The sequence below is a fragment of the Homalodisca vitripennis genome, chromosome 3 (genome assembly GCF_021130785.1).
Source record: "Homalodisca vitripennis isolate AUS2020 chromosome 3, UT_GWSS_2.1, whole genome shotgun sequence".
Taxonomy (NCBI): Eukaryota; Metazoa; Arthropoda; class Insecta; order Hemiptera; family Cicadellidae; genus Homalodisca; species Homalodisca vitripennis.
This window is the reverse complement of record NC_060209.1, coordinates 68,896,905-68,923,508: the sequence shown is the minus strand read 5'-3', so window position 1 is coordinate 68,923,508 and position 26,604 is coordinate 68,896,905. Positions and strand designations below refer to the sequence as shown.

The 26,604-nt window shown below is 33.5% G+C and overlaps 2 protein-coding genes across 7 annotated transcripts in view; one reads left to right on the top strand and one right to left on the bottom strand.

The window, feature by feature from the left end:
• Positions 1 to 630: 630 nt before the first annotated feature.
• LOC124357036 (protein Red) lies at positions 631 to 11,502 on the bottom strand. Its single transcript, XM_046808423.1, has 3 exons — positions 10,103 to 11,502; positions 1,626 to 1,855; positions 631 to 1,288 (listed from the first exon to the last, which is right to left on the bottom strand). Exons 1-3 carry the CDS (start codon positions 10,994 to 10,996, stop codon positions 913 to 915), a joined length of 1,500 nt encoding a protein of 499 aa, XP_046664379.1. The 5' UTR covers positions 10,997 to 11,502; the 3' UTR covers positions 631 to 912.
• An 8,008-nt stretch (positions 11,503 to 19,510) lies between these two features.
• The window catches only part of LOC124357035 (transport and Golgi organization protein 1), a 69,114-nt gene continuing 62,020 nt past the window's right edge, over positions 19,511 to 26,604 (top strand). For 3 of the 6 annotated variants that reach the window (XM_046808418.1, XM_046808419.1, XM_046808420.1), the window contains exons 1-2: positions 19,511 to 19,696; positions 22,995 to 23,128. In XM_046808418.1, the coding sequence (XP_046664374.1) occupies positions 19,561 to 19,696; positions 22,995 to 23,128 (270 nt within the window). In that variant the 5' untranslated portion in view covers positions 19,511 to 19,560. The remainder of the gene's footprint in view (positions 19,697 to 22,994; positions 23,129 to 26,604) is intronic. The other 3 variants (XM_046808417.1, XM_046808416.1, XM_046808415.1) reach the window with 1 other exon arrangement.

The window sequence follows — 26,604 nt, the reverse complement described above, 5'->3', positions numbered from 1 at the left end:
TGAAATGAGCTACGCAAGGTATGGTAGACCACCTGTCCACGATGTATAACGGCTGTACCGAGAAACCTACATACTTTGTTTTAACAAAAACCTCCAAGTTGTACAACTTTTACATTTTGGACCACCCTGTATACAAGAAGTTAAATAAATTAAAACTTTTTTCAAAATAATCAGTGAATAGAAACCTTTACAATGAGGTATGGCTTAACCTCCCTTTACATTTGAAAATCTTAGAAAGAAATAATCCCTTCCACCCCAAAAGTGTTATTTTGGGGTATATTTGGGTGTTAAAATTATTTCCCTGAAATTTTGGAGTGGAATTAAGGGTTTTTTTAAATTATAATGAAGAAGATAGGTTTTTCAGTTCAGCCACCATACATTGCGGATGGTGGTCTTCTTCACCATGCATGTCATTAATAATGCTTTTAAAAATTACAATATGTATGTTATACCAGTTTTCTTCGAATAGAATACTTAATTTAGAAAAATGCAAACAAGTGTCCTCCTGGCCTAGGACGGAATGACTTCATTTATTAAGCTTGCTAATGACAGAAGTACATATTGATAATTTGACCACAGGGGGGGGGGCAACTATTAGGTTAGGAAATATTTTTATAATAAAATAGTAACTTCAATAATATTAATTATTTAATGTGTACAGGTTAGAAGAAACAAAATCATCACCACAAACGCAAAACCTGTCTTAATATTCAAGAGACATTTTAACCAAATAGTTACAAATATGTACACAATGAAACAAACTATGATCTTAGAAGTAATAAATTATACAACAATAATATAACTATTATACAATAAAAATCATAAACTGTGGTTGCATTACCATTCAGATGTTTAATAGTATAACTCAAACATAGTACTTTTAATCATAAATCAGTAAAATCATAATATTGCTTAATAACGTGGAATCTTGAACTGAGGTGTGCTAGGCTCAATTGGTGCTTTTCTTTTCTGAATGATATTCTGAATCTTGTTCCACTCTCGGTCTAGCTCAGCACGTTCATTCTTTTCCTTGTTGTACTTGCGCGTGCGTCTCCCATCTGCCATCTTGACACCATATTGGAACGCAGCCTTTGGCAACGCTTCCTTGCTGTTCATGTAGTTGCTGTACTCCTCTTGCGTGTCAAAATCCCACCGACCGACCGGCCCTTTCTTGTTGCCCAAATCCATCTTGGTGTAGTCTACTTCATCGTCTGAATCATCGATGGCATCCTGCATTTCGTCTTGGCCTGGATAACACTCGGCGTACCCTGTTGGTTCAGCAGCAAGCCTGTTGACAAAAAAATAACCTATTATTAATTTGAAGTTCATTATTGATGATGGTTGACTTGGAGTGGATTATACATTTACTATCATTATGCATTACAAAAACCAGATACCTAATTAGACATAATATTGGACAGCAGTACTTTACAATACAAAGAAATGAACACAGCTTCTTCCCTCAACTTTCACACTCAAAAGCTTTGGTAACATGAAATATTGCTGTTGAGTATCAACTGATCAGGAAATGTTCCATCCATTCATTGATTTTTTTTAAAATGTGAATGTATTATCATTAACCTTTGCACATCAAAAGAAGTATTCAGTGAAATTGTATAAATTACCTGGAGAGTATCCCAGCAGCTTTAGAGCTACTTTCTGGTTTAACAACAGGAGCAGGTAAAACTGTTTTTTTCTTCTCTGCTTTCGCTTCTTGTTGACTGGAAACTTTTTCTTCTTCAGCCGAGCTGCTGAAGTAACTAGATGTTTTCTTTTTTTGCTGTTCAGTACTGCTGGTTTTTGTAGAAGCTGAAGGGATGTAATCACCCAAATCTGGGAAAATACCTTCATCCATCTGTGAAACATTATAATATAAAATATTAATATATTAGTACTTTTATACTTCCAATAATACAGATATAAACATGAATCAAACTTATACTTATTACCTATACAAGAGTTAGCATTATAATAGTATTATTAAAATCAAAATTAAATGTTGATATTGTCATAAAACACGAAAAACAGAAGTTTTTTACACTAGAGATTAAACTTATGGATATGTTAAAATTATAAACATTATTACAGATTAAAACTGTTAATAAATATAAATTATTATATGGAACGTTACGATAAAATATCGTAACTGCCAAAAAGAAATAAAATCTCAAGTGTCACCAAAACTGGAGGGGGTAAAACGCGGGAATAATAAATATAGTCTCTATGTACTCAATGCCATGTATAGTGTAATAGTTGATCTTATTGCTCCAGCACCATTATCAAACAGCACAGAATTTGTTGCAACGGGAAGCACTTGTTGCAATAATTGCATTAGTTCCATTAGGAACAACCCACTTCTAGTCACAATGCTCAATTAGTTGCATAAGGCTGTTGTGATAGAGTGATAAAAGTGTTGTGATAAGGCAATCCCAGTTGCAAAAACCCACCTCTACCTATGAAAAAGCAAGTAAAAATGCTAATCTAATGCTTTACATTATTAACTTGAATCTTTTTTCTTTTATCAATTTTATATGTCCAGTTCAGAATGTGATAATGCACATTACTCAACATTAAAGCCAAAGACTAGTTGGCCTGTCCCATGTGTATTGAGTTTTACCATAGTCTTAGTAGCAAAAATATTGACACACTTAGGAAGTACGAGGAGCAGGTTAAGGAATTAACAGCTAAAAATGAAATTTTATGTAAAAAAAAAATCAGGAATTGACTGAGGAGGCTGGAAAAAATGAGAAAGAACTGTGTAGCCTAAGAGGGTTGATCATGGACATGAGAATGGAAAAAACATGGGAAGACCGTGGGGAATGGCGGGTTGTGGGGGGGGTGCGCCGAATGAGTGTGGGAGGTGGGCCACTCGCTACCTCAAACTCATTTGAGGTTCTTGGAGAGAGGCACAATCTGGAGAGCCTAAAAGACTTCCCCCTCTTACTGGTAAGAGGAAGGGAGGTATAAAAGGGAATGTGAGAGGGGAGAGTGTGTGGGGGGGACATGTGTCTTGGGGTGGCGTGGTTCGGTCTGGGGGTGTTCTGAGGGTTGTGGACTCAGACCAGTTGGGGAGGTCGGAGGTGGGAAAAATTTGTTTTATTGAGGATCATACGAAGCCTGGTGATCCTGTCATGTCCATGGTTGACAGAGTTGGGGCGGTGACTAGCAAGGCCGAGGCCTCGGATTATCTTGTGATGGTCGGGGGGACAAATTTTGTCACTGAGGAGAATGTTGAGAGGCTGGGACCTAAGCTGGATGCATTGGCTGAGGGGGTGCAGGGAAGGGTTGTGTGGGTGGAAACACCATACCGGTATGACTTACCTCAACATAACAGCCTATTGAGAAAACAAAATGAGGTACTTAAAGAGAAATGTACAAAGTACAAGTGGGCCTTTTTGGGCATCAACTCCTTGATGAATAGGTCATGTTATACAAGGCATGGCCTACACTTGAATTGGAGGGGAAAAGATGTCCTCAGTGGTGTCATTGAAAGCTATATTATAGCATGTGGCGACCCACTGGTCCAGCAGTCTCCTTGTACAAAAAACCTGAAGGAGTGCTCAAAGCCAAACCAGACCTAAATGACTCAGTTGGCATTGACATTGCCATGAGAAAAACCAAAGGTGGGAGGAGGAATAAATTTCCAAAATAAAAAATTCAACTTTCAAAATAATTCACTTGAATGTCAGGGGTCTATATAGCAAAATACCTCAGCTGGAAATTTTTCTAAATGAACAAAAACCAGACTTTTTTCTCTTAACGGAACATGGATTTGATGATGACAAAATTCAAATGATACAAATTCAAAATTACAAGCTTCTAAATAATTTTAGCAGACATGACATGAAAATGGGAGGTACAGCGGTGGCGTAACTAACGCCAATGCAACCAATGCGGTGCATTGGGGCGCAGGCCTTCAGGGGGCGCAGGCCCTAGAAGGGCGCAAAAGTGTTTTTTTTTAATTGAAGCTAAATTTGTGGGTAACAAAACATTTGACCACCGAGTTGTATTCGTTATTCTAACAGTACAATAGTATGAACTGTTAATACACTATTTAAAAATATTCTCATGATGAGTATATTTGAAATGAAATATGATAACTAGTCCACTCAAGTCTAGGTTATCTGCGATGTTACTATGCCGGACTGATACGTTCAGTTTGAATGTTGGGACACTACTGAGCCGCGCGCTGTCCCCACAACTCAGTTTTACTCCGTAACTGCTGCGCATCTCAAGGTCATGTGGCATGTAGTAGGCCGCCGCCCCTCCCCTCTCGTGTGCCGGGTGCCTGGGCGAGTCCAAGTCTCGGCGGGGGAGGGGTGGCCGCTGCGCACTCACAGACTAGTCACCCTGTCCTGTCAGTCGGTCCTTGTTAGTACGATTGTGCGGTTCAGTAGTGTGAGTTTTATTACAAAACAATTTTGTCTGTGTATTTGTTATACAATTTAAATCAGTGGACCGTTTTTACCGTATAAATTTGTGCGTTTTTAATGGATTTCGTTATGATTGTTTGTGATTGAACGAAATGGACGGAAACAAAAGACCTAGACCTAGTGGTGCCGAGTTCCGAAAAAGGAAAAAACAAGAAGAAGAAAAAGTGAAGAAACTACCAAAGATTGACACGTTTTTTAAAAAACGGGATTTAGCTGATACCTCTCAAAGTCAATCAGGTGACGATGGTGTTGGTGAGAATGAATGTGGGCTTGGGGGTAAAATATCCACGTCAGAAGATATCGTCGAATTGAATGTTCTTGCCGATAACCAAACTTCAGAAGTCCACCAAAATGTGAGTAAGTCTGCTGATTTAAATATTACATATACTGTTCCTTCTACATCAGCAACTGGCGGAAGTATTTCAGTACAAGAAAATACTGATGTCTTTGGTATAATCTGCAATGATGGTGGAGTAGAGAGTACAGACATAGCTCTTTTCTCAGAAGATATTAACAATGATGAATTGAAATCTCGGATTTTGAACTCCGAACCGTGTAGATCTCAAGGGCCATTCCCTAAAGACATTAAAACAAATAGATCCTTTTCGAAAGATTATTATTTTTCCGAAACAAAAACTGGTCAAAAAATTGAGTGCTTTTGGCTTTGTTACTCTCCGTCTTTAAATGGCGTGTATTGTGAACCATGTTGGCTGTTTGCTAACAGACTTGATAAAAACTTTAACAATGCATGGTCTACTGGGAAAATTAATGATTGGAGAAATCTGTCAACAAAAATTAAAGACCACGAATTGAGTAAGTGCCATATTAATGCATGTATCGCATATGGAATAAGAAAAAATAATAGAGATATCAAAACTCTTTTCTATGACAAAGAAGATAAACTGGTTGAAGTAATAAAGAGAATTTTGGATGTTATCATAACAATGTCAACCTGTAATCTAGCTCTTAGAGGTCATCGATCTGAGAGCATAAAAAATGTTAAGAGTGAGTCAGGAAATTTTCTGAATATTATTGATCTCCTTTCTAGATACGACCCTATTTTAAAGAATCACCTGGAAAACGAAGATAGTAGGGTAAAATACTTAAGCCCTTCAATTCAAAACGAGCTTATTCATTTGACATCTCATCAGATTTTGAGTGAAATATTGACTGATGTTCAACAGTCTCCATTTTTTTCTCTCATTTTAGATACTACACAAGACATTTCGAAAATTGATCAGTTATCAATAATCTTAAGATATGTTTTATACAAACCAGACCTAAATCAGCTTGAGATAATGGAATCCTTTTTAGGCTTTGTGCAAGTACTAGACCAGTCAGCCGAAGGACTAGAGGATCTTGTAGTTAAATTTATAGAAGAAAAGAAAATATCTTTTGATAAGTGCCGAGGTCAAGGATATGATGGCGCTTCTGTCATGAATGGAATTTACACAGGACTGCAGACCAGAATAAAATCAAAGTCTCCTAACGCTGAGTATGTCCATTGTGCTAGTCACAATTTAAATTTAGTTTTAAACGACAGTGTGAAATCGATTTCAGAGATTTCATCATTCTATGATACAATAAACAGTATTTATGTATTTTTCGGCCAAAGCCTACCAAGATGGCAATGTTTAAAAGAGTTGACCGACTCCTGTGTTATCAAGTTAACCTTGAAAAAACTCTGTCCTACTAGGTGGTCGTCAAGGTACGACGCTTTACTATCAATCAATGTAAATTTTGTCGCTGTGCTGAAGTGTCTATCGAAAATAATTTTGACTTCAAGCAAGAACAATGAAGTCGCAGAAGCAACTGGTCTTATAAAGGAAATGTCTTCTTTTGAGTTTGTTTTGATGTTAGTGTTTCAAAGTCGAATTTTAGAAAGAATCCAGATCACGTCGAAAACCCTACAGAGGTCCGACGTTAATCTAGACGATGCAAAGAATCTCCTTCAGAAGTGTTTAAATACTGTGAGCCAACTGCGAGGAGAATTCGACGATGTCCTAGATCAAGCCAGGAGGTTAGCTGCTAAGTGGAATATTGATTCGTCAATGACCTCCAAACGTAAAAGAAAAGTAAAGACTTTTTTTGACGAACTTTCTAGTGACTATGAGTTTAGTGATCCTGTGCATTGCTTTAAAGTTAGGGTATTTGTGAGAGCTGTTGATATTTTAATTTCACAGTTAAACGAAAGGTTTAAATCTATGTTATGTATAACTGACACGTTCAGTTTTTTAAACCCAGATAATTTGTTACGGTTTTCTGACGAACAACTCGTACAGTCAGCCTCTGACTTTTGTAAAAAATATGAATCTGATGTGACTCATGCTTTAGTTAACGAAGTCATTTGCTTTAGAAATATAGTCAAAGACGACATCAGAAGTAATAAAATAAGCAAAATCAGCCAGCTGGCTGATTATCTATTGATTGAAAATAAGTTTATTTCATCAAGTGTGCCAAACGTATGTACTGCATTCATAATGTTTCTTACATTACCCATGACTGTGGCAAGTAGTGAAAGGTCTTTTTCCAAACTAAAAATAATTAAGAACTACTTAAGAAATTCTATGTCCAATACTAGACTGTGTGACCTTAGTGTAATTAGTATTGAACATGAGAGAGCTCGGTCTTTAGATGTAAAAAGGTTAGCTAGACGGTTCCTAGAAACAAAGAGCCGTAGGGGCTTTGTCAGGGAGTGGGAGTAGGAATTAAAACCCTCAATTAAAATGTCTATGTTTCATGTTTAGCATAAAATTAACATTAAGATAATGTTGGAGCTTCTTACATCATTTATATGTCACTGAATAAATGTAAAATAAATGTAAAAAGTAAAAAGAAGTAGTCTTATTTTATCGTCCTAAAAAGTACAATAATTAATTGAAAGTATGTAATGTGATCCTAGTCTTGTAGTTAGCCCTAATTGAAATGTTTGTACATAATTTTTGACAATCAAAACATGTAAATGTAAACAAAAGATTCATCATTGGTGTTAACATTTACCAGGTGTTTTGCCAAATTTAACATTAGTGTTTACGTTTACCAATTACCAGGTGATTGAATGATTGATTTAAATTTTACTAAGTTTGAAACTAATATGACCAAGAAATACAAACAGTAAAAAGTCATAACATCATAAGTTTTAATAATCCATTGACTATAAAACATTAAAAAATTAGAAATACCGTCATTTTTGACAGGATGATAACCTAAATAACCTAGTATATCATATATCTTTCTCTAATTGGATAGAGATTGTACAATGCCGTATGTAGCGAAGCAGTATCCAGGAAGACTTGCATTGGGGCGCAATCAAACTAGTTACGCCACTGAGGTACAGCTGTTTTTAGAAACAATCAAACCAGTGCAAAAGTCATAAAAATTCTTGAAATTGGAAGAGGAGTCTGTTTTTTAAATATTAACTCAAAGCTATATAATCATATTACAACCATATACAAATATCGAACACAGTACAAAGTTTGCTACAGAGTGGTTGGTATCTATTTAAACACGCAGCAACAGGAAGGCAATACACATACATATAAACATGAACTTCAAATCAAATACAATTTACAAAAAAATCACAATTTTTTTTTTAATTTGGATATTTATCTAGTTACAAAACTAAAACAATTAACGGGTTTTAGCAATCATTTGTTTGTTTATTACCAATTACATGCACTAATGAGTGGTAAGTCATAACTTATGAAGTTCATGTCAAAAATGATTTAGCATATTATGAAAAAAACACAGTATTTCCTTAATTTTCTTTCGCAATTTACAAACATTAATTTGATCTAAATATGTTTAATCTTAATGTAAACTTTTTAATGTGAACGCTAGAAGCTTGCTGTAATATCTGCTATTCAGCTATGAACTTCTGAACAAACTACAGTATAAGCTATTAGAAGTCTGTACCCAAAGCGTTAATGAACTCAGATTTTACAAACTGGGTCATCATTGCTAGAATCATATAAGTTAAAGGTACTTTGGGATTATACCGACCACACCCAGACATGAATCGTTATTTCACATTTCGTTTCTACTGATTACTAGATTAGCGTAGAACAATATTTCGTCAATATAAAACAGGAATTGTCTTATCGCAAACCCCTCCCCATCCTCAGACAGAGGTCAAAGTCGAGCGTCTAGTAGATAACGTGATTGCAGAGTCTCGCCGCCCGTTCAGCTGGTGCATCGCTTTGTTGTACTTCCGTGTTTTACCTCTACATTTCTCCAAACACAAAAATTCAACAAAAACAAACATTTACCAAACTAAACTCTTTATTAAAAAAACACTAAAAACTTGTTTTTATTCTTGATCACATTCCGCCACCCAAAATGCGAGTGCCTCCGGCCATCAGCGCGGGCTTTGGCAGCACCTTCGGTGCTGCCCCGCGCTGATGTCGACGAAAGAAAAACATCCCTCGAGATAGTACCTATCAGTAAAATATCAAATTCTAGAGGGGCTAATCAGAAATATAAATTGAATTGTAATGGAAAGGCAATTATGTACCGTGCAAATCACGTGATGCCGCGCGGTCTGCCGTAATCAGGATTCTCGAGAAAGATAAGATAACAGCGACAACAATAACGATCACAATACCTGGAAATGCTTGTAAGTTTGTAATTGAAGAGTTGTTTTTTCGTTCTATCATGTTTGTTTCTATAAATTTCTATTTTTGTGTTCTTCATACTAGTGTGGTCGGTATAATCCCAAAGTACCAAGTTAAATTAGTTTATATATAAAGTTTATATAAGTTTTCATATTAATTAGTATCATGCAGTATTTGAAATATAGTATTACTAAACAAATTTTGCCATAAAATGTTTAAAGTGCTTTTGAAAGGGGGTTATCCTGTTTGAACTAATTGTCTCAAATGATATACGGATTGTTTTATAAATAGAATAGAGTGGTTACAAGTTATAAGAGGGAGACTTTAATAAGCGGCCTACACTCGTTATTCGATTGCTATTATCAAACAATTCAATATACTATCCAATTTCGATATGTAAAAATCATATACAAGAGAGTTATAAGTAACCGTAACAATAAGAATCTCGTAGCCTACATTACAATTTTAAAAATATAAATTCAACAATAACATTACAAAACAACTAAACCAACTATGGCCTAGTCTTAGATATCAAAGAAACCTTACAATATTACCACTTGCCCAGCTTGATATTAACGAGTAACCGATTTTGTGAAATGGATGAAAGAATTCTCCCCATGGGTTACCAGGAGCCAAATTCACTTGTTGAAGCCACTTAAAAAGTCACTTAATATCTTACACATTTTCCTCATATTCATCGCTATTCTCAAAGTTTACAAATATTAGTTACTTCTTGCTGTTTATTGTTTACATTAAAATTACTATAACTAATAAGTTAAAATCATATGCTAAGTTAAATAAATTGTAACATCAAATTATTCTTTCAGATAAAAACATTTGATAATAGCTATCGAATAACGAGTGTAGGCCGCTTATTAAAGTCTAGCCGTTATAAGTGTGTGCTGTTAATATGCAGGCGAATGTTGTGTTATTCATTTTTATATATATCACAGCCCGTGCCTAATATAATTTGAAAAGTTTAAAAATGTAGGCCTATTATAAAAAAGGCCTATTATAAAAAATAAATGTTATCTGTAGATAAACTAGGATTATTACCTGTGGCCTGTGATCTTTTCTCTTTGATTTCTTTGAATGCCTAGGTCCTTGTCGCAAATAAGAGAGAATCTGTGCTAATTTATTGATCACAATATCATTTGTTGTTAATGTGGGTGTCGCTTCAAAGTTTGGTACATCACTCTTACTTCTAATAAGTGTTGTGGGAATGTCACTGTCTGCAACTTCATCATTTAAGTCCACAACATATGCCATTCTACCTGGTGCGAATAGAGGGTTTCGATCAACTAGGTTAGTATTTAGAGCAACTCTATAAATATTTCTCCCCAATCTTGTTTTAAATTGTACTTCTTCTTCATCTTTAGCTTTCTTTTCCTTTTTCGGTTTCAATACTAATTTCTCCATTTCATCTTCTTGCTCTTGCTCTTTAACTTGGATTTCACTTCTAACTTTTTGTAACAAAGCATAATCCAAGCCTTTCACCAAGTGAGTGTGTTCCATATCACCACCCAAAAACTTTGATTCTTGAATCATCTGCCTACGCCTTTCAGCAGCATCTAATCCTGATTTTAAGTCAGGGGCAACTGCTCTATATCCACTAGCTGTAGAGAGAGGATCTTCAGCTTGGTAATCCGGATTGACACCTTCACGACGCTCTTTTGCCCGATCCCTGTACATCTTTGCCAATTCTGCCATTTTATCTTCTTCTTGCTTCTTAAGCTTGGCATAAAAACTTTTCTTTTTCCTCCTCTGAGCTGCTTTATCATCATCTTCTGTTGGAGGCACATCTTTAACAGTTTCTGGTTTTTCAACTGAATGAGTGGATGGAGCTGAAGATGGGACTGAAGCTCGAGGTGTCATCAAGAGACGCCGAAAATCATCATTTGTTAATCGCTGTGACCGATCTCCATCATCGTCATAATCGGTCTCAGGCATTTTGACAACTAGATTTAAAATTAGGCACTGTATAAACTAAAATTAAAGGTATGCCCTATTTAAAACTTCTAGGCTCTTAAGAAACCAATTTTAGACAGCTCTACTTATAAGATGAACCTATTGTTTACATTAACTAATAATGTTGTTTGAATACTAAATAAGGAAAAACCACCTAAAATATATGGCAAGCATTAATTTGAAAAATTAAAAAAAATATATATAACTTTAATCCTAGCCAATGTTTCACAACACTTCAAATCCTGAACATCAACAACTTGCCTAGCCTCGTCTTGTCCAACAGACCACAAGTCAAAACCTTCTTCAACTCACAACACAAAATAACATAAGGGAATATTAGTCCAAGTATTCCATTACAAGGAGTAGAACAAAATCTGCCTGAGCACAGTTCGTTTCAAGTTTTACCACTTTACACAGAACTCTACAGTCTACACCAGTAACTTACGATACAGTAGTAGTGAGTGAAGTGAAGTGAATAACAATGTCTCCTAGTCCTATTTCAGTAGCCCTAGTTTTTTTTCCTCTTCTTTTAGGCTATGGCTTTTTATCCATGCAGCCTCGTAGTTCACTTTTGTGGTTGCTTCACCCTTAGATTGAATTGTTGATTATGGTGATCTAAAATTACATACAAACAAACATAAGTTAGTGTTACATAATGGTTATTGACTTAGGAATTTTTGTTAATCAGTGGTCAATAGGTTGACTTTTAACATACATATATCACTCAACATAATTCCTAGTGTTTTTTTGTCTTTGTAGTGTTGTAAAAGATCAGAATATCTAAGATAAAAAGGGTTTTCAGGATGGAAAGGTGGGTCACTTTTCTTTGCTAGGGGCCCATCAAGCTTTCCTATCCCAGGAATGGATACCACATTTATGTGTTAGTGTTGGAGTGAGTTTGTGTGTAACTTTAAAATTACATTTTTCTTTTGATTTGTCTAAGGAAATTAGTTATTTCGTTATATATTTCAATTTGGTTTGATTTAAGAGCTTGGGTTAGATTGTGTTGGTAATTTTTAAATGTTTCTTTCAGATGCTGGTTTTTGAAAGTATAATAATGTGGGCATTCAAATATCAAATGTTCTAGCATTTCGTCTTGATTTAGTGTGCATTGTAAACATTTTTTCAGTTCACTGTTCACATCACAACCACCAAAGCCTTTTTGCTAATTGCAAAATCCAAGGGTTGATTTTACTTTATGCAACTTTACTATTTATTTATTTATTTATTAACGGCAATATACCATTTTACATATAAAGGATATTAAGATAACAATATATATTATAGAAAAAATACAAAAGTTATAAATAAGGAACAATACAATAACATGTTGCAAACATGCCAACCAACATGTGTAGCTATAAGCCAAATCAATAAGCAAACTTAGTACTGAAACAGTGGTTCAATAAAATAGTGTTAACACTAGGAAAATCATTTATATAACAATAACAGTATTAACAATAATAGCAAACATAAACCGTAACAATGAAAACAACGCTAAACGTACATTAACATAAAGCAACCAGTAAACTCGTGGTAATAAAATAACATTAATAGACTATATAAGGTAATCGAATCTAATAATAATAACAAAATATAGAAGATAAGGTATACAACACTATAAACAATAATATAATATAACGACTTAGAAAGTAAATCTGTTAAGTAAGCCCTCATTCGTCCGTTCATTCTGATAGGTAGTCAACGTACTGTTAAAGAACTTCTTTGCAGCCTCGTGAGATTAGCGTCCATCCCTTGTTTGTCAAGAAAGAAGAGAGAAGGCCTGCCGGCGAACCTGGTGAAGTCCATCGAAGAACAGGTCACACCCAGACGCAACCTGATTTCCCAGGCGAATAAAACCTTGCGAGAGGACTGTTGAAGTCGAAGTTGGTTGAGTGGTATCTTCGACCCAGCAGATCTCGAGATCTTGTGTTTGCCGGAACTCTGAGGTCGATTTCAGCTAGGAGATCTGGCCAGTTCATGCGACCATTCACTATCTTCCACAGAAGGACAACATCAGCCACGTCACGTCGCAGGGCAAGAGGTGACAAGTTCAGATTGCTGGACAGTTCCTCCACAGGCACATCAAGATAGGCAAAACCCAGCCGGACACCAATCAAGCGAAGAAAACGCCTTTGTAGAGCCTCCAGTCTCGTCCTATTGCCAACAGTGTAAAGCGACCACACGGGACTTGCATATTCCACAAGCTGTCTCACAAGGGAACAATACAGAGAGCGAAGAGCAGAAGGGTTGTCGATGCCTCTGGAGAATCTTGCTATGAAACCAAGCATCTTGTTTGCTTTGCTACTGATGTGGTCTATATGTCCAGAAAATCCCATGTCGCTGGCAAATATAACGCCTAGGTCTTTTATACACTGGGACCGTGGAATGGAGTATACGTTTATGACTGGGGATTTGATGCGGTGGTAAGTTATACAAGAGCACTTACTGGGATTTACAGACATGTTATTCCTGACACACCAATCCTCAATTTCGGAAAGGCTATTTTGAATTTCTTGAGAGTCTTTTGGTGTAGACACAGTGATGAAAATCTTCAGGTCGTCAGCAAATTGTAAGGCCTTTACAGTTAATTTGTCTAGTAGGTCGTTGACAAAGACATTGAAGAGGCAAGGTCCCAGCAAAGAACCCTGTGGAACTCCTGAAGAAGGTGAGAACTGAGTGGAAGTGGCGGAAACCAATCCTCACGACCAGAGAACGTTTTTGAAGATAACTAGAAATCCATGACAAAAGAGGTTCAGCCACTCCGTAACCCAGCAACTTAGACACAAGAATTGTGTGGTCGACCTTGTCGAAGGCTTTTGCCATATCGATGTAGGCTGTATCAACTTGGTAGTTCTTGCGAAAAGCAGACAAAACATATTCTTGAAAGAGCAGGAGGTTGGAGACAGTAGACTTGCCCTTCATAAAAAACCATGTTGGGAAGGATGGATTATTTTGGATAGAAAATGGATTCAGTCTATCTACCACGATACTTTCAAAAACTTTGCCAATTGCCGGCAGAATAGTGATTTGGACGGTAGTTACGTATGTCGCTGGGAATCATTTGCTTTATGTAAAGGAATGATGAAGCCCAACTTTAAAGAGCTAGGGAAGATTCCTTTGTTAAGTGATTCATTGAACAAACTATTCTTTATCTCTCGATTTAAAAAAATTGTATTTATTTCAACAGTGCTCTATTTCATTATATATTAACGATAACATTTATATGCAACTATTTTATACGGAACTAATTGCAAAATAAATCTAAAACGGACAATAAATGCTGATATAACGATATTCAAGATATTTGTTTCTATTAAGCAATTGACATAGTATACATACAGTATAAAGTCAGAGCAGCAATATTTAACCGTTCATAAAAAAATAGTATATTTAGAAGCATAAATAAGTAATTAATTAAAACTCATAATTAAACGTTAATAAATAAATATGAAACATACAAACTAAGTACAAAAAGTAAATAACAAATTAAAAATGAAAATAATTTAAAAATCAGAGTATTACTATCACATGCTAAATATTCGTCAACAGAGTAGAAAGCGTTCATTTTTAACTATTTACTTAGTACTAACTTAAATCTATGCATTTCTATAGCCTCTCTGAGGTAGTTTATTAAATAATTTAATCTTCATGAAAATGTGGCTACTTTTAGATTTTTCCAACTTTACTGAATCTTGATTAAGTAAATAATTATTCCTTGTTTTGAGGTATGAACATCTTTTTTAAATTTAAAATGGTACAAATCTTCCTTAACACTAACTAGACAACAACAAATACTCATACTAGGAAACGTCATTATTTGAAGTTCTTTAAAAATAGGCAAACATAACTCTCTTTCTGGTATAGATTTAATTGTCATTAAAGCTTTCTTTTGCCAGATAAAAATTCTATCTGTATGACTGCTATTGTCCTAAAGTGTAATTCCATACAGGAGATGATAATTAAAAGACATAGCAGGCTGTCATCGTTAAGTTACCATTTATTTCTTCCACTTAAATACGATTTTATTAAATTGATTTCTTTATTTTTAATTCCATAGTTTTGCAGTTTATCAATGCGTAGGATATGTGAAATAATATCGAATGCTTATGTTAAGTCAATCAAGGAAGCAGAGGAGATTAATTTATTTTCAAAGTTATCTAATACCTTTTTTACAGTATTTTCTAGAGCCTTTATTGTGTTAAGACCTTTCAAATCCAAATTTTTCTTTGCAAATGTACTCGTTTTCATAAAAATAATAATTTAGTTGTTCTTTAATGCGCCATTAAAATATTTTACTAATTAGGAATAAGAGATATAGGCCAGTGTATTTTCACCCTTTTTATATACTGGGACAATTTTTGTCATTTTTAAGCTTTGGGGGAAAATATCTGAAACCAACATTCTGTTGAAAAGTAGAAGGAGTGGTTCAATAATTAGATAAATTATTTCCTTTATTGTTTTGTTAGAAAATCCATAAAAATCCTCACTACTTGATTTACTTAGTGTAGTAACACATTTTATGCCTTCGGCAATTTTCTTCCAGGTAAAAGGTCCAATCTCTCTATTAAAATTCATTAAATATTTGTTTAAATAATAAATTGCTTCATTATTTGACATTCCTTGAGTCCGAGTTGCACAGAGCCTACAAAGTACTCATTAAAATCATTGGCTTTTATACTAATATCAGAATATTTGTTTATATTGTTGGACTCAGACCTAATTATATTCCAAGTTGCCTCGCATCTATTACTTGATTGTTTGTATAGTTATTGTTAAACTTTCAGTTCTCTTAATCTACTTTTTGTTTACACTTTTTTATATTCTTTATATATACTCGTACATTTCTACATACATTTTCATTGGTCGAACCTTTACTTTGTTTGAATCTTTCATACAACATTATTACCAGACCCCTATTTTTTTAACTCTAGTGTGTACTATTTTCTATTTGACCTTTTATGCTTTTTATTATTTATTTCTCTATCTTCTTGTCTACGTTCACGGAAAGTAGCAAAAACACCGGCATGGTCTGAAAGGTTTGGTTCTATCACCTCGCATTCTCGCAAGATTAGTAATAATATTATCTAGATATGCTTTTTGTCTAGTCTCTGTCTGGTTTAAACAAAATAAATCAAATGAGCGAAGGAAATTAAGAGAATGCCCTCTTTCAATGGAAAAGTTATTAATATTTATATTAAAATAACTTGTTAATATCACTTTTACATTCTTAAACTTATCATTTAAAAACACAAGATATTTCTCTAAATAATACCAAAGAAATTTATATTAGAATTAGGTGTACGATGAACAGTCATTATTACTATGTTAAAACTAGGGAATACACACACACACACACACACACACACACACACACACACACACACACACACACACACACACACACACACACACACACACACACACACACACACACACACACACACACACACAATATTTTGTATATATATATATAACACAAAATTGCAGTATCTAAATTTAAAATTTAAAGTATCTAAATTTAAAACATGACAACTAATACCCTGCTTAACAAAAATTAAACTAACACCTTGACTTAAAGAAGGACATCTACAATAAATACTATCTGGATTAAAATTAATGGGAAAGTACAGTACAGATTCTTCAATAGACAACCAGTGTTCATTTAAAGTAATCACGTTACATTTAAATTTGTTGAACCATACTTCGAATAAATCTTATTTCTTTCTAATACATTGTATATTTAAATAAAACCCATTTAGGTCAGTTGAGTGGTGTTTTCTGTTTCTAGCTGGTCTGGAGGAGTGGTGGGAATGGGAAGGGAGTTTTCCGATGGCTAGTGCCTGACATCTGGAGTCCCTGCCACTCGAGCCAAACATTTTATTGTTGTTGGTGTTGCTGGTGTGTGCTACCAGATGCTTCAAGCATCCTCTAACTGCCTTAGCTATATGTTCTTCCAGCCAATTCTTGCCTTGGCTATTAAGTGGATACCATGACGTGTATGCCTTAACTTTCAGCCTTAATTAACTCGACAAATGTAAAGTTGTCAAGCTGCTCACTAAGTTGTTTAAATTGAAAATTTGTTCGTGTCACCTCTTTGTTCACACAGGACCAATCAACAAGCTTATGTCTATGTGGAGGTTTTACTAAAAGAACCATATTATTAGGATTTTTTAGCTTAATGATACATCAAAATAATCATAGATAGCAATGAACAGAAAATAGATAATAATAGATAACTGGTGAGTTGAATGACACTTTAGGTAATAACAGTATACAATAGGAATACATGGCATAATACGTAAAAATTAGCACTAAATAAAAATTTGTAACATTCTTAACTAAATAAAAATACATGTAGTACGAAAATCAACAGATAATTCAATAATAACTATGCTATAAAGTTTGTTATTGACAATGTTTTTAGTGGCACACCATTGACGCACGTTGTAGGTTTTAACACATTTATGTATTACGTTTTTTATGTATTTGGAAGAGGGTAGATTTCAGTCTTCAAAACGTAATGTTATACATCTTGTAACATATAACGATGGTAAGTGTCAAAAATCCTATTATTCTTGTAAACAATAACTAAATAATGCATAATGAACGGATAGTACATTTAATAAGTAAATACAGCAATACTGGTACTGGCAGTACCAGACAATTAGCTTTTTCCACTATAGCTAAGATGATAATATTATTTATACGATAATATTAGTACTTGTACAGGTTTCATAGCTCAGGAACTTCAGGAAATATCATTCTGAAATGGATTATTATATAACAATAATTAATAAAAATTATATTATAGTTAAATTTAAGCAATTAGTAAAATTAAGTATGCTTTACTCTCATTATTGTATTATATCATTGTTGCATTAAAGTGTTAATGGAATAAAACATTAACATAACTGTAAATACATTGTGATAGCACGTCTAAAGTATGTATGTTTATATCTGTTTGCTTTGTTTTTAGTAAATTTATTTACGTTTTGGAAACATATTATTAGATTTTTTTAGTAGTTGTCCTTCAGATTTTTGTGACATTAGTTACAACAAATTATTTGGTAGTAATTACAATACAATTTTAAACTTTATGCAGTGTCAATGTGTTATTGACATAATTTTCTTGCTACTGTATTGTAATTTGGCATTTCTCATGACAATTATAGAGAGACATTTTTTAAATAGACTTAAAATGTTCAGAAAATGTTGTGGTCGGTATTTAATAGAAACTGCATGTATGAAGAGGGGAAGTAAGAATGGAATACGCCAAATAGGGATGTGGCCTTCACGTTATAACACAGATGTGGTATTTTGCAGGCAGTTATACTATACGAGCGCTAGCAGCCCGACTGTAGTTCTCACTGCAAGGTTGGAGAGGTAAACGTTGTTTGTTTGAGTTGGTCTGGGACAAACTTCTCTGTGAATTTCCATGGATAATTTAAACGTTTAGTTTTAAAGTATTGTTTTATGTTATATAATCTAGTTTATAGCAGCCAACAAGTCAAGAGACCGCATAAATATCTTTTTACAAAAGCAAAGTGATGTACATTTTCAACTTTGAATAATCACCTACAATAATATACATGATACATGTAGTATATTGAGTGAATGTGAATTTTTCTTATATTATGTACCCGCATAGAGATATATGGCAGAAATATTAATACACATTTAATCTAAGACTTTTTAATAGATTTTTACAATGAGTTTATGTTTTAAATTGAACTATACAATTTTTATATCGGTTTGAAACAGTAACTGTTATATAGAGCAATTATTTTAGACCTTCAGAAGTTTCAGCATGCTAACAAGGAAAGAGAAACTTATATTGTTCCAACAGTTCTGTTCTAAGCACACTATTCATCAAGGTTGATTACTTTTCACAGCACCCTTAAAATCTTTCAAAGAATTTAAGAAAAAAATCATTAAAACATCTAAGTTTGAAAACACAAAAGCTATCTGTTCAATATTTGGCTGTATTTTCAACTTTTAAAAATACACAACTATAACAGCTATAAGTGTTTAAAATTAAAAAAGCTTGGAGAACACCAGCTTTACTCTTAAATGAGCCAAGTGTTGGATTATAATCGTAAACATGTACAAGTGGAACATAAAAGTGTTATAATTTAAAAGTAACTTAAAAAAACATAGTTCCTTTAAAACCTTTATAAAGTATATACAATTTGAAGTAACAATTGTTTGAGATACATGGTATTAGTGTTATAATTCAAGTGTAACTTTTAAAAGATACTGTTCTTATAAAACTTCTATAATATATATATATATATATATATATATATATATATATATATATATATATACAACATTTGTAACAACAAACTTTTGAGATATGTGGTATTACTACTTAAGTCTTTTCTATTACTTTGTATGTCTTGCATTTGGATGGATACGTAGATGAACATGGTATTTAAAAGGCACTATTAGATAGGACTGAAAGCTGATTAGCTGAGTGTCTTGTCCCTTGTCAAAAAATTGTTTGTTCAACTTCAAGATGGAGTAGGTGTGGTTATGATGTGATGAGTTGGCCCTGTCAGAAAATGAATTTGTTTGGAAAATTGTTTATATATTTTTTTATTTTATCTTTACTTTTCAATAGTAAGGTTATTTGTAGAATTTCAAATGAACGAAGATGTGCGGATGCTCAGTGCAGTAGTAAGTAAAGTTTATTATCTTTATTTTTTCTTAAGGCATAACCAGGTTCATAACCTGTCATTTCCCTATAATATATTTTGTGTCTGGTTAACAATTTTCATATGACAGCTCCTAGATCTAGGCTGTTGTAGAGATTTACTATGACAAGTTATTTTTAAAACCAGATGTCTATATTTTCATACTCTAGGGATTAATGACATCAGCCTATCAAGTATACCTACCTCAAGAGATTCCCTTCTCTGGTGCAGCTGTGTTCTGGATTTGAAAGTGATCTGTTTTTGATAAAAATTTTAAAACACATTTGAAGAGTTATACCTAACTTGATTTTAAAGCTGAGAAACTCAATGAAGTATGTGGATGGGGTTACATGTGAAGTTCTTAACCCTAGTGCTAAGGCCATGCAAACTTCCTAAACTGGTGTGCTATTTCATACAGTTTACAGGCCTTCACGTTAAAAATGTTACAAAAATACTAAAATTAAATTAACTATATTGTTGTATAGGCTATGTAATTTTTGGAAGGAAATATTCTATTTCAAGGAGTAACTTTCACTGAGATATTTTTACTAGATAGATTTATTTTACCATGTAAAAAAATGGAAAGCAGCTTAAAGTTTTGATGAAAATACAAACTTTGAACATTCTTGAACAGTAAAAAAAGATGTAACAAAATCCAAAATAGCTAAATTTTGTAGAATTTTATTAGTAATAGGCTAATATCATATATAGTATCTTTGGGGAGACTTTAATAAGCAGCCTACAATCATTACCTATTTGATTGTTATTATCGAATGATTCATTGTTTTATCCAACTTCAATATTATATAATAATCATGCGCTACAAGAATTATAGTACATTAACAAAAATATACATTACTAGTTTAGTAATAGTACATTAAGTTTTAATTAAATAAATTAAACAATTACATAAAAATAATAACAAAACCAACTTTGCCTAGATCTAAATACCAGAAATACTTCAATATTTGCAGCTTGTCAGGATAGCAGTAAACAACCGTTTGTATGAAATTAATTATTATGGGTTTTACTAGGAGCCAAATCCACATCTTGAAGGACTTGTTGCTTTTAAATTAAATGATATCACATATAATTTCTTTATATTCGTCACCATTTTAAAACTCTCCAAAAATTAGTTAAGAACTTCATGTAATTTATTTTTAACATTAAAAATTATTGTAATTATTAAGTTAAAACCATATGTTAGTAAAATAAATTGTAATATCGAATTATTCATTGGTTAAAATCAATCGAAACATTTGGTAAATAAAACCTAATAAGTAGTGTAGGCCAATTATAAAAGTCTATTCATGTCTTTCAATAAAAGAAAATAATATTCATGGCAATTTTTATAATTTTTAAGAGTGAGCTAATTTGTATATTTAGTTGTAACAGTGGTAATAAAATTCAAATAAAACTAGTTTTGTTCACTCTAAAGAGTAACTTACACTCTTAGAAAATAATATTGTTTTTGTAAAAAAATAATTTTTGCTACGAATTGCAACTTTCAGTAAAAATTAACTGAAACAAGCTAAAATTTGTCCTTGCACTTTATTATTATAGGAGTATATTTCTGAATATAGATTCCCTATCTAAAATACTTTGGCTAAAAGAAAATGCAAGAAAAGTTGTGATAGGCTACTTTAAAAAATACCCAAGTGATGCCCGTACCAAGAATAAATTTCAAATAAGTCATAAATAAGAACATAAAAATAAATTATAATAAACATATTATACTTATATGATATTGGGTGAAAAATAAACACACACATATAAAGAGTTTAATGCGAAATGTAATTCACTATCAAGTTATGGCAAAAAACCCTTACTGTATTATAAGTATATTAGTCACTATAAAAACATTTAAAGGATTTCTATTAAGTCTAATTCTATGTTAGACCAGAATATTATGAAGAATTACATATAATGTTTAACCCTTTTAGTGCCAGACATTAATCCCTAGAGTATGTGCAAGAAATGCAAGGAATAACAAAATGTGAAGATACAAGAAGTGCCAAGCAATAATTGACAATTTTTATGATCACAGAAATCACAGAAATGATAATTTGTAGATTGATAATGATCAATAAATAATGATCATATGTCGATTCATTATTTATTGACGAAAATGGTAACTTTTTTCATACACGATTGCTGTAAATAAAAACATCTAAAATAATTTTACTAAATACTCATGTAAAAAGTAAGCAAAAAATTAATTTTTTTCAATATTTTGTGATGAATTTTTCAGTTTAATGTAAAATGTGATCAGTAAAAAATGTTTCACTTTATAAGTAGAGTTAACTTTTTTAAACTTCCATATAGCATATCTAATAAATTAAACACTTTTATTTTCAAAAATAAAGTTTTTAGGATTTTAGTGAAATATTGAAATCTTGATTTTGCCCAATTTTCTAAAAACTGTGTTGCATTTATAAAAAAAAGTGTATTATTCATGTATTGTAAATAAAACTGTATCTGCAACTGTTCTTAAATTTAAAATTACAATTGTGTAATTTATATTAATGTAATGCAATGGAACAATCTTAATTTTTTTGAGGTATTCTTTGAGATCATGTTGTATGGGACGGTTTTTTAGCAATAGCTCTATGATGTCCATCTCTAGATGTTCTTTATAGCCAATCTCTTGTATCATTTAATTATTTGGTTAATTTAATGGGAATTGCTTGATACAGCATTTACTGTCTTATATTTAAAATTATGCAATGTAATAATCTTGTAGTATTAAGTAAAAAATTGGAATATACTTTGAAATAAAAAATGATAGTGAGAGTGTGTGTTCCGTATACATTTCCAAATTCAGGTGTTTTGTTTAAATGTCTAAATTTATGAAATTATGTCTATGAGGAAAACAAAAATAGTAATTGTGTATAATGTTATAAGAATATTGTATTAATGTTTTATATATTCATAATAACTTTCATTAATTTCAGATCAATAAATTAGTAATGAAATATTTTTATTACTTTTTCAGTAAATATAAATAAAATAAATTATAATAAAATCAAGTTGTAATAATGTCAATTAATTCGAACTGGTAACGGAAAACACTACGTCAGATGTCGAGAATGTCAAGAAGAAAGTGGGGAAACTATCAGTGATCCATATGGGCTAGTGTCAGTATGTTAATTAAACTAAGCCAAATAAACTAGCTAAGGATAAAACTACTGATGATCCACATACTTTCTGGCTCTAAGGGTAAAGAAATAATAAAGAAGTAAATAAAATATACTTAATTAATGTTGTGTTTCTTGTTTCAGAACCAATTTCTTTTGCACGCACACTCATTCGTTACTCTGCAGATGACTCTAGACTGTTGTCTTTTACTGCAAATCAAAAAGCTAAAATTTTCAGCAAAGAGGCTGGAGATAATCTCAGTTTTTGGGAAGCAGAGGTAGGCCTATACTAGAAAACATATTTAATTAATTTTATAAAAGACTTACTGTTCAATGACAAGGAGTTGTATAAGATAGTTAAATTTGACAGACTTTATTTTCTTTTAAGAATTAATAGTTTTACAAACTTTTAACTGGTGTAATTTTGTACATAAATAAATTTAATTTTACCCATGGTCAGTCCCCCTGGTAGGTTGAATCTAAAAATTTTAGTACTCTCAAAATTGAGATGATTTGTTAAAAGCTATATGACGGAGGCACTAGCTTACAGGGTGCAATTGAAAAGTAATAAGACTTATTTTCATTAGGCAGTTTTATTGAACTTTTTGGATCATACAACTAACACTCCTCAAAATAGGACCCTTGTGTGTCAATACACCTCTGGTAGCAGTTCTTTCACTGCTGAAAACATTTTTTTTAACTCATCCTCCGCGATTGCCTTGAGCTCGTCCGTCACAGCTTTTTGGATCCCCCGATGGAGTCGAAACACCTTCCCTCCAACTTCCTTTTAACGAGCGGGAAGAAGAAGAAGTCCGGGGGGACACGTCTGGGCTGTAGGGAGGGTGGGGAAGCACCGGGACCCCCATCTTGGCCAGTAGAGAGGTGCAGGGGAAGGCAGTGCGCGCAGACGCATTATCGTGATAGAGAGACCAACATTTTTTTAGCTGAAGGAGCACTTTCTTGGGTACTTTGGGATTATACCGACCACACCCAGACATGAATCGTTATTTGACATTTTGCTTCTACTGATTACTAGATTAGCGTTAGAACAATATTTTGTCAGTATAAAACAGGAATTGTCTTATCGCAAACCCCTCCCCATCCTCAGACAGAGGTCAAAGTTGAGCGGTCTAGTAGATAACGTGATTGCAGAGTCTCGCCGCCCGTTCAGCTGGTGCGTCGCTTTGTTGTACTTCCGTGTTTTACCCCTACATTTCTCCAAACACAAAAATTCAACAAAAACTAAACTCTTTATTGAAAAAAAAAAACACTCAAAACTTGTTTTTATTCTTGATCACACTCTGCCACCCAAAATGCGAGTGCCTCCGGCCATCAGCGCGGGCTTCGGCAGCACCTTTGGTGCTGCGCCGCGATGATGTCAACCAAAGAAAAACATCCCTTGAGATAGTACCTATCAGTAAAATATCAAATTCTAGAGGGGCTGATCAGAAATATAAATTGAATTGTAATGGAAAGGCAATTATGTACCGTGCAAAAAACTTAAATAATCATGTGATGCCGCGCGGCCTGCCGTAATTGGGATCCTCGAGAAAAATAACAGTGACAACAGTACCGATCACAATACCTGGAAATGCTAGTAAATTTGTAATTTTGTAATTAAAGAGTTGTTTCTTCGTTCTATCATGTTTGTTTCTATAAATTTATATTTTTGTGTTCTTCATACTGGTGTGGTCGGTATAATCCCAAAGTACCCTTTCTTGTAAAAGGCCGTGTTCACAGTGCTTCCTTGAGTTACGAACTCCTTATTGACTAGAATCGAAAAACACAATTAGCATGGTTTTAATCTTGGATTTCGACATGCGCGCCTTCTTAGGTCGTCGAAGGCCTCCCGGGTTGCTATTCGTTTTCGGCGTCCTCTCGACCTTCCTTGAACGTCCTAAGCCATACAATTACATGGGCCCTGGACAAAACTTGGTTCCCTTAAGCCTCTGATTAACCCATGGGTTTTGGTAAAAGTTCTGTTGAGGAATACACAAAATCTTATTGCGTAACGCTGTTCCCACGATCGCTGCATTTTCACCACTGGCAAATTGGAACCGACTGCCAAAACAGCTTTCATGCACAAAGCGATGTTGACTCAACCGCTGTTGCTAGCAAACTGGGAGCAGTCTCCCGTTGAAGGGGAAGGTCTAAGGTACATTTTCCTCCTCCATCCGATTTTTTTGGCCACTTGCCAGACATTGTGCGTGGAAAGTCTTATTACTTATCAATCGCACCCTGTAGCTATTCTCTAACTGACTGTGTAGCAATGATTTATTCGAAATACACATAAATGAGGGGAAGGGGGTTGTTAAGATTCTTTTGGTATGTATTTCCAAGAATTTATTTTCTCTCTTTTTTGTTTATTTATTTTTAAGTTTGCAACAACATTTTGTTTAAACCTTTGGTGTTAATATTGTTTTCTATTATAAGACAAAGCAGATTAATCCAGTCTCACTGCAATGAATATGTAGATTTGTTTGCAAGAAACATACCACTTCACTCACAGTTATTTGCGGTTATGTTAAAATCTAAGAATGGACACTGGTGGGGCCTGAGCCAGGTTGTGGGATAGCCTTCTCCGACATTAAAGCTCTGTTCAAAGATTGGGAAAAGAGGATAAGACACAATAATTGGAGTAGAGCCTCAGGATTAAGACTAACCAAATTGTTTATCTCTCCTTACGTTAAAGGGTGGACAGCTCTCTTAGACCAGAATAAGGAGGATATAAGACTGATATTAGGAATGTTGACAGGACATGACCCTCTAAGGAAGCACCTTATGAAGGTAGGCCTTAGCCAGAGTAACGAGTGTAGACTGTGGAGAGGAGGAAGAGTCAGCAGAGCACATTTGGTTAGATTGTCCTGCCATCGTAGAAACTCGGAAAAGATACTTGGGAGCATATCTCCTCAGCCCCAAGGATATCAGAGAACAGAAGCCCTCAAATCTGATTGGTTTTTGCAAAAGCCTCAGACTTTGAGGACACAAAATTAAAGTAAGGGAGGAGCAAAGGTCCTTTTAGGACTAAGCGCGGGGACAAACTGTCCTTCTCCCTCAGGAAGGGAAAAAAAAGAAAAAGAATGGACACTTTAAAATAAAATGAGTTCATCAGAAAGACAACCATTCTGCCATCTTTATATTTTACAAAAATACATAACTATGGCAAATTTTCAAAATCTTGTTATTCTTTCAAGTCATCCATCGACAGTAACAAACTTTCATCAAAGAATACCTTCTGAATAGTATTTATTTACAAAGTTTATGCATTACAAGTGTTTTAGATAATTTATTGTAGCAACACCATTAATTATATCATTATATTTTATAATACTGAATTTATAGTACCTAATTTAGAACATCTAATGTTAATTTGGATAAGTGGAATTGCTAAGAAAAACAAGTAAATCAATAGAAAATATATATTAGATTAAACGTAACACATGACAGTCATCTAATATTAACCAAAATGTATGTGTGTCTGTCTGCGTGCCTTAGTTAGTATTGTTTTTTTCTACAAGAAAATATTTGTCCATTGTTAGTAGCCTACATTTTATCGACATTTATTACAGTTCAGTATAGTATTGTACTCATATTTTTTTACAATTTTAGGGATCGTAATAACTTTTAAACAGCACAGTTATGAGGAACATTTTGTTGATTTCAGAATAATTGGTAGCTGACAGTTTGTTCTGTTACCAGGACACAAGTTTTGCAATAACCATATAATTTTTCAGTACAAACATTCTTCAGTATA